The 13,490-nt window shown below is 41.7% G+C and overlaps 1 protein-coding gene across 1 annotated transcript; it reads left to right on the top strand.

Moving 5' to 3' along the window:
• Positions 1-5,242: 5,242 nt before the first annotated feature.
• Positions 5,243-9,950, top strand: LOC308593845 (fibrinogen-like protein 1-like protein). The gene is made up of 3 exons (XM_081206598.1): positions 5,243-5,347; positions 7,793-7,955; positions 8,763-9,950. The coding sequence occupies exons 2-3, from the start codon at positions 7,802-7,804 to the stop codon at positions 9,422-9,424; spliced, it is 816 nt and encodes a 271-aa protein (XP_081062724.1). The 5' UTR covers positions 5,243-5,347; positions 7,793-7,801; the 3' UTR covers positions 9,425-9,950.
• The last annotated feature ends 3,540 nt before the right edge of the window (positions 9,951-13,490 follow it).

Raw genomic sequence — 13,490 nt, 5'->3', positions numbered from 1 at the left:
CTAAACAAAGAAATCTAACCATGACCACCACAGATTGAAAAATACATAGTGCGCAGATTCATTAATTGTTCACACACTTGATACCCTAGCCTAATAGAAAAATCAATGGAGGAATCAAGTATTAGGAATACACTGCTCATTCCCCTGTAAGATTAATTACTTGTGTCCCCTTTTAATCTTATCCCCTTCTATTATTCTTTCTGCATTTGCAACAGGTTTTGAAAAACCTACAGAATCCATCAGATGCTGCCATAAGACGATTATTTTTGCTCCCACACAGAAACAAAGGGCTGTGCTTGCTTTCCTTCAACCAGGGAAAATGTTCTGTCAGATGCAATTAGTGGGTCGGGATCTTACAGCATTTTCTTTTTTAACGAAATAGCACAGCCTCGCTAATGGTGCTGGGTGAGATTTGGCACTCAGCATTCATGCAGATGGTCTGGCTGTTAGACCATGATGATGCATTTGTCTGCTGCATTTATAAGCCTTGGAAAAACAAAGCTTCTGCCATCCGTGGCAAAGCCCGCATTGTATTCCTTATGCCATAGTTGGAAAACTTGATGCCGTTTGATCCTAGCACTACGCTGTGGTGCACTATTTTAAGAGTACCTCTAGGAGGCAGTGTGGTCCAGAGAATTCCTTCTGAAAAACAGAAGCTCATCAGGTCGAAGAGCCAGGACTCAGCAAAGTGCTTAGTTTGTAAGGCCAAAACTGGGGAGACACACTGAAAATCTGTGATTGGATTCTAGATGGAGGGAAATGGCTTGGTGGGGAGGAAGGTTAAACCCATTCTCCAAATGCCATGGTTCCAATCTCATTCATTTTCCCACCTGATGACTTGAAGAGAAGAGAAGAAGAAGAGTTTGGATTTGATATCCCACTTTATCACTACCCTAAAGGTAAAGGTAAAGGGACCCCTGACCATTAGGTCCAGTTGTGACCGACTCTGGGGTTGCGGCGCTCATCTTGCTTTATTGGCTGAGGGAGCCGGCGTACAGCTTCCAGGTCATGTGGCCAGCATGACTAAGCAGCTTTTGGCGAACCAGAGCAGCGCACGGAAACGCCGTTTACCTTCCCACCGGAGCAGTACCTATTTATCTACTTGCATTTGATGTGCTTTCGAACTGCTAGGTTGGCAGGAGCAGGGACCGAGCAACAGGAGCTCACCCCTTCACGGGGATTCGAACCGCTGACCTTCTGACCCGCAAGTCCTATACTCTGTGGTTTAACCCACAGTGCCACCCGCGTCCCAAAGGACTACCTACCCTAAGGAGTCTCAAAGCGGCTCACAATCTCCTTTCCCTTCCTCCCCCACAACAAACACTCTGTGAGGTGAGTGAGTATGAGAGACTTCAAAGAAGTGTGACTAGCCCAAGGTCACCCAGCAGCTGCATGTGGAGGAGCAGGGAAGCGAACCCGGTTCACCAGATTACGAGTCCACCGCTCTTAACCATTACACCACACTGGCTTGGAGAGTGTTAACCCCTCACCCAATTCTGTGGCTCCTATCTAATTTACCCCCCTTTTTCCAAAAAGAAAGAGAAAGAAATTAAAGGGATGGAGGTGCAGAACATGGCTCTGTAGGATGTCCTTGGATTTGGCCTATGGTGCTGTAGCATAGCTGGAATTCCTCCAAGGAATGAGTGGGATGCCTGTTTATGATTCAGAGATGAAGGGAAAGCACTGGCAAGACGCAGCATTTGATGAACTGAGTCTGCCCATGTATCTTGAATCAAAGGATCAGTAGGATTACCTACTCTGTCACTTTCAATAAGCTCTTGGGAAGGAAACTAAAACCAGACCCCCTTTTACTTGAATAAAATGACAAATAAAATTTCGAATAAAAATTTAAACTGAGTTTTTAAAATGTAAACCAAGTGGTACTATTATTATTATTATTTATTAAAAATGTACACATGGCTTGTTTTAAATCAACTGGATAAAACCCCTGTTAAACCTATGATTATAATTACTTAAAATGAGCAGCTCTCCATCATGCATTGAATTAAAGGCAACTTTATGTGTGTCAGTGAAGGACTACATGGAATTTTTTCTGGACAAGAACTATAACTCTGGCACAATTGGTTTTGTACTATATTGTTAGTGAAGATTTAAAAGTGGGGCCAAGAATTAGGAAGTCACCACAGATTTTGGAATCCAGCTCTTGGTCTTCACAAGAAAGATAATTCACTTTACCCATTTTAGCAAACTGGTACATTTCCATTTTTATAAAACTAAGGGTGAGGAGGGGGGAGAAGCAATTCTAACTCCCCAATTCACTAGTTTGAAGGGGTTAGGAGTGATTAGATGTGTGTCCAGCAGAGAAGAGTTTTGCAAGCACATAGGCATGTCTGCTGCAGAGGCCCCCGGTATACCTGCGGATAGTTCCAAGGGCATAAAGATACAACTGGTGGTGGTTTTTGCAGTAGTAGTTGGTGTTAGGCTGCAAAACAAATCCATTGAATCCAAAGTCCCTTTATTCTTTTTTGGGGGGGGCAAGCTATGTACTCCCTTATCTAGGCTTGGAGCTGTTAGTAAAACTAATTTTCACTGCATTAGAACCAAGGAGTGGAATTTTAAAAATGTGGAGATCAGAGCAGACAATTCACCACTTCACACCCTCCCAATTTCCCTGTGAGCTTTGTAATTTGATACAAATTTGTTTGAATTAGGGACACTTCCTTTTCGTCCTAGAAAAGCCCAGGGTCGCCTTTAGCAGATGTGGCGCCATGGTGCAAATATCCGCCCAGCGCCCACAAATTACCATGGAAGGGGTGTGTGTGCGCGAAGCTGCGCACTGCCAGCCATGGGGGGGTGTGCAACTCTCCCCCATGCCGCTGTGGGAGACCAATCCCCATGGAGGCTTGGGAAGGAAGCTGCACACCTGCCAGCCATATGGTTGGCGGGGCGCAGCTGGCAGGTGTGCAGGTAAAGGGGAGGCCGCTGGCAAAGCCACACAGTTCCCCCACTCTCTGGGATGCCCCTGAGAGGCCAGCACCCTGGCGCAATGCACTGCTAAGCCCTATGGGAAAGACAGCTCTGCATCTGCCCAGTATCTCCCAACCAGCCCATGCGGCTGGAACATTCTGAGTCATTGTTGTCTCTAAAAGAAACAGACACGTGCCATGATCAAAAATGTTGAAATCTGGTTATGTCTCATCAGTCCTATTGTGTTCAGTGGGACTTACTCCCATGAAAGTGTGTCTGGGATTGCATCCTTCGTTTAATGCAATTTTGTACTGTTTTTCTTGGGTGTATCCTGCTTTTAATTAGCATTCTTAATTCACTGCAGCTTGACACAGAGTGAACATACACATTTAAATAAACTATGTATACTGTAAAATCAGTCAAAATACCAATGAACTTATAAAACATGTATACCCTCCTATTATTTGTTTGTTTGTTGCATAAACCATATATATCCCACTTTTTGAGGAACTTCCTCCACAAAGGAGCTTATAATCTCCAGTAAAAAACAAGACCATGTGATAATAAAATATACAAAACATAAAATACAGTTAAGCTAAAAGTTAAAGCAGCACAAAAGTACAAAAATGGTAAATAAAGCATGATTCAGAAAGAAAAACAATATCGTAGGCAGAGTAAATAGTCCATTTAATTGTAAATGAAGTTTTGGTGGTTGAATTAATCATTTAGTATGTATCATTGTTTAAGAAATATGTAGGTAAGTAAAGGACCACTGTGTGGTTAAGTCCTTCCAATCAGCAAGCCCAAGAGGCTCAGCGGTTTAGACCACAGCATCACCCGCATCTCTATTAAGAAATATTTGAAGTACTTATGAGAAAGATTATTTAATTCTTTTTTGTAAAAAAAAGCAAAGGAAGCTGTACAGGTCCATAAGAAAAATACTACAATCCACAGTTGGGCAACATCTTAATAGGATCATCTACAGGTTCCCAAAATAGTAAACACACTTCTGAGCTCTTCAGAATTATCAGGATGGATGGATGGATGTTGCTCAAACCAGGGGGTAGATCGAAGGATGATGTGTGCCAAAAATGGCTTTGTGTTGCATCACCTTAGAACCAAGATGGAGTGAGGGGAAGATTGCAGTGCTGATTTAAATTGGTTTCTGTTCTGCTATAACTACTTTTGTGTTATATCACTTCCTTCAAAGAACACTTTAACTGTACTTGGTAAGCTGCCAAGAATTCTTCTCAGCCCTTTTGTGCCTCCTCCCGCCCCAGTCCAAACTGCAGTTCCCTCAAAGATGGGACAGAAGCAAAAAGGCATTAAAGCAATTTAAGGCTGTGGTGTAGACATACCTGGAGTAGATCATTGTCATACAAGAGTATATGAAGTTGTCTTATATCAAGTTAGATCTGCTCCATTTTATCCACTCACACTGACTGGCAGCAGCTCTCCACCATTTTAGAGAGGGGTAGGGGGTATTTTTTATCCCTACCTAGAGATATCACAATATAGGATTAGGGACCTTTTCCATGCAAAACATCTGCACTACCACTCCCTGAGAGACGTACCCTCCCAGGTGAAGATGCCATCGCATTGCTGCATGTGGTTTGTTTTCAGGCAACTTGAACTAGAATGTCCACCCTCACTCTTGCTCTTCATAAATGTTTTCCCAAAACTGTAGCAAAAATGTTCAGAGGTGAGAAAAGCTATTGCATGTGTGTAAGGGTTTTGATTTTCACAGAAACAATCCCTATATGATCTGAGGTTTACCCTGTGCGCACACACATGGGCACACACATGCCCTTCCACCCATTTATTGTAGGGGACTGATTTCAAAATAAATTATCACTGAAGAGCATGAGGGAAGCCCCTTAATTATATTCCGGTTGGTGAATGGTGCAGCAGATGGAAACCGTCTGAAGATTTGCTTAAAATAGCTGCTTGTTGCCAAACTGTGCCAACTACGGTGCTATGGTGCTTAATTTCCCTCCACCCAGAGAGCAAACTTTTAGGTGGATCATTTGAGCTAAAACCATAGGTGGGCATTCAATCTTTCAGGAAGTTTCCCCGTTGCCATTGGCTGTGTTGACAGAAAGTTGAAATTACTTGGCAAACACAATTCATCCATTGCACATCATTTATGGTACTTAAGAGTTTGTAGGGCACACCCCAAAGCAGCAGGAACTGTTTAAGATTATATCCCCTACTTTTCTGTAACCCATTTACAAGCTGTTCCTGCGTGACTGGGCATCCAATGACACTTTATGCAAACATCTATAATTAGCTATTTACTTTGCTTGCCCATCCCAGTATAAAGTATGAGCATATAACCAAAATAAAAATCATTTGTGTTGTCTGAAGGAGCCTTCTTCAGATCATGCAATCTTGCCTCTAAGAAGCATCCGTAAGAAAGGTAAGTTCTAACCTCCATTTTCTCTCCTTACTAGATTTAGCTCTTCTTATTCAAGACAGGCTGTTAAACTTCGGCACAACGTACAACCTCACTCCCTCTATTGTTCTTTGAAAAGAACATAATTGCCATGTTTAAGATCAATAACATGTTGACTGTCAAAATTATGTCCCAAGTTCTAAAATATAATTGTGGGGTTTATGTGCCACTTTTCAAATTCTTGGAGAAGTTCAAAAACCCCAGCATGCCAGCTAGTCAGAAGAGACCCATATTGGGCATCAAATACAATATATTATGTATATCAATATTATTACAAATAATAGGGACCTTGGGTAGATAGTCCCTAGCCTTAGGATCCTACAACCCAAAGTTAGACAACAGGTAAAGACAATGGAAACAAAGAAACAAGAAGCAAAGATTTAAAGATTTAAGATTTAAAATGAACTGTGTCCATATAAATAGTGCTGCATTCAGAGTATGCAACCATTTTCATTAGATAGTCAGCAGTGATTGGGGAACTAACATCTAGATACTAAGCTCCAGCCTGTGTCTGGCTTACTTAATCGGTTACAATGACAAGGCAAGAGTTTTGGTATCTTTGGCTAAAATTTGGAGCAAGAGCACAGTTAAGTCTTATTGGGAGAAAGGTGGCATGGTATGGTTGTTGATTGCAGTGGATAGCCTCATGTTTTTCTGTTCCACCATGATATCCCATTGAATTGGTGTGAAGGCATCAGTAGCACTTCAGGTTTTACCCTGAGAAAACTAAAACTGGTCTCCAGAAATGTGTTCAGATCTGGAACAATAAATGAATTTATTCATTTCATTCAATACTGCCCTTTATCCAAGGATTACAGGATGGTTTACAATATAAAAGCACTAAAAGACACAACATAGTAACAAACAAAACGATAACACCCACCCCCAATACATTGGCTGCAGAGTTAGACCTATAGCCACTTACCTGGAACTAAGCCCCATAGAACTAAATGGGACATACTTCTGAGCAGAAATGTATAGGAATGCACCTGAAGTTAATTGAACCTAGGTCCTGCTGAAATGAAATGGGTTCGGGACTTTGCTCAACTCCCATTGATTTCAGTGGGAATTAAACACAACAAACTTAATTCAACTACATTTTGGAGTGGTGGTTGCAATGATCATTTTAAAGTTTTCCAAAAGGAATTCTTTTTTTTAGTGCACAGTATACATGTGGCTCCCCCCCCCCCGGCCAAAAAAGCAGTGTCTCCTTCTATTAGCTAAGCCAGTTTTATTATTCTGTTGCCATGTACAGAATTTAGGAAAGAAATTAAATTTTGAATTAGGAAACAGAAATAAACAGGCTTTCAGTCCTAAAGCCAGGCTTTAATCTCAACCAATACATTTGTATAGTTATCAAAGTACAAAGGCTTCATTGGATCTCTGATGCTAAGCAGAAACAATCATTTGCACACAGTAACAGACCACTCTATTTCTAGGCATTCAGGAAAAGTTCCCAGCATTAACAGTTTATTTTATTAATTTTCGGGTTCAAAAAAAAAAAATTCCATCAAATCTCCAAGGGGACCTAAGGATACATGTGATCCTGTACATCTGGGGCTGTGTACACATTACTGCCTTACAATGCAGCAAGGTTGTCCTGTTTCACTGTGTTTGAAACAGCATTTGCACATTGCTGTATGTATCAGAATGGTTCGATGTTTACCCAAGTCTCCCACCTAAGCCCACACTAGTGGGATGTCTTCATCTGATGAGCGGTTCTGAATTTGGTTGAAGTTGGGGTTTTATTGTGGGGGAGGGAGTGCATCAAAACACAGTGCCTCACACACACAAAAAGCTACAGGATAGCTGTAGACTGTGTGCACAAGGCTTCCCAAAACGAGTGGTGGGAGCACATTGGATACAGAGTACATGGAAGTGTGTACATTGATTCTTAACTTTTTCTAATGTCTGTTATTTTCTAGTCCTTTCTACTGATTTCTTTTTAATATTAATTCTACATATTTTAGGCTCTGAGTTATGTTGCAGAAATTGTTATAAGAAGGTATATCTGGAAGTGGTTCACAGAGTACAAAATGCCACTAGATCGCAGAAGATAATGATTTTAATTCCTGCACTGGAAGAGGCCTTTTGTCAGAAGGCAGTCATTTACAGTACAGTGGTACCTCGGGTTAAGTACTTAATTTGTTCCGGAGGTCTGTACTTAATCTGAAACTGTTCTTAACCTGAAGCACCACTTTAGCTAATGGGGCCTCCTGCTGCTGCCGTGCTGCCGGAGCATGATTTCTGTTCTCATCCTGAAGCAAAGTTCTTAACCCGAGGTACTATTTCTGGGTTAGCGGAGTCCGTAACCTGAAGCGTATGTAACACGAGGTACCACTGTAGTTCCCTTAGGAAGATGGCAGTGTTGAACCTATTTGTTCATGGGCTGGTCTTTTTCCTCTCCAGGTTCCCAAGATGCTACTTTACTCTTCTCTTTGTTTCTGCGTTCTCATTTCCATTTCATCATCTTTAACCAAGGATGAGCTGTTATCAAAAATTGCCAATAAACATATGCTGACAACCAAGGACACTGCTTCCCTGATTAATGCTGGAAAAAACGTTTATGAAGGTAACAAAAAGCCCTGAAATGCTACTCAAATGAAATGAAAATGTAAGAAGAGAGGAAATTTGGTAAGGTGCAATTGCTACCTGATGCAGGGATGGAGAACCTGTAGACTCTCCAAAAGTTGTTGGAAAACAACTCCCGTCAGCCCAGTTCATTGGCCATGTTGGCTTGGAAGCTGATGGGAGTTGTAGGCCTAGGCATCTAGAGAAGTCCCCCTTCTACTGCTAATGATCACTGGTGAAACTCATTGCAAATCTCTTCTGGTCTCCTTAGGGCTTAAGGTGTGTCTGCTAAGGGAGGGGTTAAGTAGCAAAGCCCTAATAGAACTGAATTGAGGTCAGCTGGCAATGTTGCTCTCAGATCATTTTAGACTCTGGTCTTAATGGTGGATTTATTACTTCATGTATGTTGTAAGTCAGCCCTCTTGCTCATTCCGCAGAGTGGGGCCCTGGACCTCTTCCTCAAAGTGATGGCGCCACTGCCAGTGAGGGGTATTTACAAGATTTATAAACTGCTCATGTAATAAAAAAATCAGGGCGGGGTACACAGAAAACCAACAACGTATGAAATGTACACCAGAAATAATACAGTTAAAATAACACCAGAAGACTTTCAGCAAGTCATCAATTTAAAAATGCATTCGGAAAAGGCCTTAAGCGTGCTTCTGAAAGAGCAGAGTGTTGGAGCGTGTCTTATCTCAAGTGGTGATATTAAAGGGTCCACAGCACCAGTCCAAAAACTGCTTGTGGGTTTTGTTTCTATGTCTCTGCCTGCAAGGTACTTACAAGGAGTCTGGTTCTTCTGTTTCAGAATACATTGCAAGGGACTGCAGAGCAGCTCACCTCCGTGGCAGGAAGCAAAGCGGCCTGTATGTCATCCGTCCCAAATACTCTCCCTTGCTGGCGGTCTACTGTGACATGGAATATGATGGGGGCGGCTGGACAGTCCTGCACAGAAACAATGTCAACCAAAAGACAGCCTGGTCATACCCATGGCAGTCTTATAAGCATGGCTTTGGGGACCTGGAGGGAAACCACTGGCTCGGCAATGAATACATGCACCTCTTAACCAACCAGAACGCCTTCTCTGTACGATTTGTCATAACTGACAGTCAAGGGCAAACCAAGTATGCTGAATACCAGAGTTTTAAAGTGGATGATGAAGACAGTGGTTATGCTTTGAGGCTAGGGAACTATACAGGGGATGCTGGGGATTCACTGACCACTATAGGCGAATGGGGAACCCATGACAACATGAGGTTTTCTACCGAAGACAAGGATAATGACAGGAGGGCCAGTACAAACTGTGCACTAGATAATGGTGGCGGCTGGTGGTACGATAACTGTTACTCGGCCCTCCTAACAAGCGGCATTCACTGGAGGGGGTTGTGCTCAGAGGCCATGCCCTGTACATCAGCATACATCATGATTCGACCCAATGGGAAAAATTGCAACATACCTCCAAGATATTAATGAATCATTTCCTACCACTATAAGAGGCTTCCTTTTGTTTTAGATCAGCTCCAAAAACCAACCACCAATATGTAGTTTTTATAAGGCCCCAAGATTTAGGACACAGTAGTTCTCCAGGAATTTGTTGTAAACCCTCATTGAAAGGAATGAGAGCTACATAGGAGCACAGGAGCTGTGTTCTTAAGCAACTCCCATTCCTTTCAGTGGGGCTTATCAGGAGAACTTCCCATTGGTATCTGCTTTCTTTTCCACCTACCTGAAACAACTGTTAAACATTTTGGCCAAAATCTAGTCTATGTATCGCAGTGCTGATGTCAAGAGAATTACAATACTCTATTGCACATTTCTGAGTGTGAAAAAGTAGTAGCTTATTTAAAAGAGAAGGCCCATATAGAGCTGAAATGTTTTTATCTCTGTGCTTTTAATGAAAAATACAAAAATTCATTTGTGATTTACAAATACCTGCAATAAAAGAGAGAGAAATGGCTATTGTTTCATTGTTAAATAAACTCTATGCAAGCATAAATGGAGAATGATTTTGAAGTTGTTTCTCAAATGTGATATTAAGAATAGAATCCTTTATACGCACATTTACATGAGTGTAGGTCCTATTGGATTTGCATAAACTTGTATGAGATATTTCTCTTAAAATTAGAGGTGTAAAAATATTCTTGAGGGTTATGGTTTGCCACCTCCTGAACCTGAAAATTATAGATAGTCCAGCCCCTTACTACCTCAGTAGTGCACGATAGCTAGCACCAGAAGGCTTATAGTCTCACATTTTTTATTCATCCTAGTTCTGCCCATCCCACTCGCTTCCTCAATGGCGCTAAAAGTGGTGTGCAATGGCTGTTTCTCCTCTCTCTCCCTTTTTGTCCTCTCAGCAACATCACGAAGTAGGTTAGACTGAGAGATAGTGACTAGCCTAAGATCATCCAGTAAAATTTATAGCTGAGTGGGGATTTCCACCTGGGTCTATACAAACTCCAGTGTGGTCTAAGTGGTTAGATGGTGGGACTAAACTAAACCCCCATTCAACTATGAACCTCACTGTGGGATCCTAGGCCAGTCACTATGTGCATGTGATGTGTGCAGTTGTGGTGGCTGTGCCCATGTTTTGGGCATGCTGGCATATGGGCCCTAAAGGGGTTGTAAAGTGGTAACGCAGCCTTCAGGTCTAAAAATGTTAGCCACTCCTGCATTAAGTTAATGCACTATATGTTAATGCAATATATAATGGCACTTGAGGAAAAACAGACACATTTTCATGCAATGGGGGGGGGGGCTTTCCCAGGAAAATTTCCTCCTGCACCTTCCATAAACCCATGTCAAACTTCCCTGTGCCAAAGAGAACTTTCTGTTCTAGTGATATTGCACAAATGTAAAGAATAGGAGCAATGTGAACTGTCCTACATTGACAGAAGTCATATTGGTATAGTCATTATACAAAATGTGCTCTATCAGCCATGTGTGGTTCATCAATCATGCAAAATTAACTGCTGTCCACGGACCTTTGTTCCTCTTAAGAAACCTTTATCGGACTCTTTCAGTAGCACATTTTTTAACTTAATAGGGGCAGAATTACTGGTATATAGCCAGTCCATAAAAAGAGAGGAAAGTAACTACGTTATATGGGCTCTCTGGCTGAACTTTCACTCTCTTTCCTTCCCCTCATAAACTATGAGCAGGAATCCTGGGTCTGCAGAAGAAAAGTGTAACTTGCTCAGAGTTACAGGGAAATGTTAGCCAGGGCAGGTTTAGCTTCCAGAGTATGAAGAACATTGCCTCTCTACAATGCAAGAATGGGAAAGAGCTGTAGTTCAGTGGGTAGTGTCTCTGCTTTGCATGCAGAATGTCCCAGCGTCAACCCATGGTATCTCTAAGTCATGCTGGGAAAGATTCCTCTCTGAAATCCTGGAGAGCTACTGCCAGTCAGCGTAGAAAATACTGAGCTATATGGACCAGTATTCTGACTCAGTTCCTCCCCTCTGTTGTTATTGTTTAGTCGTTTAGTCATGTCCGACTCTTGTGACCCCACGGACCAGAGCACGCCAGGCACTGCCTCCCGCAGCCTGGCCAAACTCATGCTGGTAGTTTCGAGAACACTGTCCAACCATCTCGTCCTCTCTCATCCCCTTCTCCTTGTGCCCTCTATCTTTCCCAACATCAGGGTTTTTTCCAGGGAGTCTTCTCTTCTCATGAGGTGGCCAAAGTATTGGAGCCTCAGCTTCACGATCTGTCCTTCCAGTGAGCACTCAGGGCTGATTTCCTTCAGAATGGATAGGTTTGATCTTCTTGCAGTCCATGGGACTCTCAAGAGTCTCCTCCAGCACCATAATTCAAAAGCATCAATTCTTCGGCAATCAGCCTTCTTTATGGTCCTCCCCTCTAGGCAACCTATTTATTGAGCATTCATCCTAGTTTGCTTGCTCCAGATGCTCCACAATCTTTGTCACTGTCCTCTGGACACATTCCCCCCCTCTCTTTTGTAAATTTATTTATTTGGGTTTTTCAAATTAAAATTTTACAATAACATATCAACATAGAATATAGAAACAAGATTCTACATAATCTCCTGGACTTCCCTCTGCCGCTTTGTGGGTCTTATCGTTGGTCCTTTCCTCCTGCATCTTTTACAATAATCCAAATATTTTTTCATCTCCATTATGTCCAAAATTCACCATTAAACTACAAGTGTTATTCCAGTACCACTAATGATTTTAGCTGTTTACCGTGGTTTGAAAGATAGATTGTAAATTTCCCCCATTCCTTATTGAGATTTTGCTCTTTCTGATTTCTGATTCTTCCGGCCATTTTTGCCATTTCGGTATAGTCCATCAACTTTCCTCTGGACACATTCCAGTTTATCAAATTACTTCTTAAACTGGGATGCCCAGAATTGGATGCAGCATTCTGGATGTCATCTGGACACTATACTTCTGTCAATACGTTCTAGAATATCATTAGCCCCCCCCCTTTTGCCAACGCATCACACTGTTGCATCATGTTTAACTTGAGGTTTACTTAAACCCTTAGAGCCTTTCCCACGTCATCATGTCAAGATCCTGTATCCTGTTTCTATCTCTTAAGATATCTCTTAACCACCACACCCAGTTTAGTGTCATCTGCAAGTTTAAAGAGCATCCCCTCCACTCCTTCATCCAAGTTATTTATAAAGATGTTAAACCCCAGCCATTAATTAGCACTCTTTCAGTTTCTATTAATCAACTACAAACAGTAACACCATCTTGTCCACATTTTACAAATTGGCCAACAAAAATGTAATGGGGGATCTTATCAAAAGTCTTGCTAAAATTAAGATATATTATGTTAAGAGGATTCCCCTGATCTACCAGGGTAATAACAGGGCTGGTGCTAGGATGAGGCAAACTGGGGCAACTGTCTCGAGGAGAAGGTTTGGCAAAATGGCACCCCTTGGACCCCCACACTTACTTCACTACCCACCCTGCTGCTGCCATCAGCCCAGAGCCTCCGAGTTTTCAGCAGGGCTTTCTCACACAAACAAATATTTGTGTGTATTTATTGTAATATGAAATCACTTTGTGGTACTTCATAGGAAGTGATTCATAAATGAAATAAGCAAAGAATATTATAATGGATGTACATTTCAACACACTTCTTATGTGTCTCCCTTACCTCATTGACACAAGAAAATGTAGATATGAACATTTAAAGCAAAAAAAAGTTTTGAACTCTGTGTATTATTGTCAAAGTTCTTGCTTATTTCTGAATCAATCAAAACATATGCTCTAATTCAACCACAAATTAGTAAACCAAATAGTGTTCTTTTCTATAAGAAGAAAAGAATAGTGAAGTGAGACCCTGTAACTCTGTTTTTCTGTGTTATTATAACCAACATATTACAGACCTTAAAGCCTGTTAGTGACAGTACAGGATGTTGAACAGAACTACAATATGTAAGAATGGATGCATGTCCAAACCCTGAATCAGATGTGGCTAAGCACTGATAGTAATAGCATAATAAACTATGGAACTCACACAGAAGGCCACCAACTTGGATGGCTTCAAAAGGGAATTAAAGAAA

The sequence above is a fragment of the Podarcis bocagei genome (assembly GCF_964188305.1).
Source record: "Podarcis bocagei genome assembly, chromosome: 1".
In the NCBI taxonomy this organism is placed as follows: domain Eukaryota; kingdom Metazoa; phylum Chordata; class Lepidosauria; order Squamata; family Lacertidae; genus Podarcis; species Podarcis bocagei.
The sequence above is the reverse complement of the archived record's forward strand: the minus strand, read 5'-3'. Positions and strand labels throughout refer to the sequence as shown.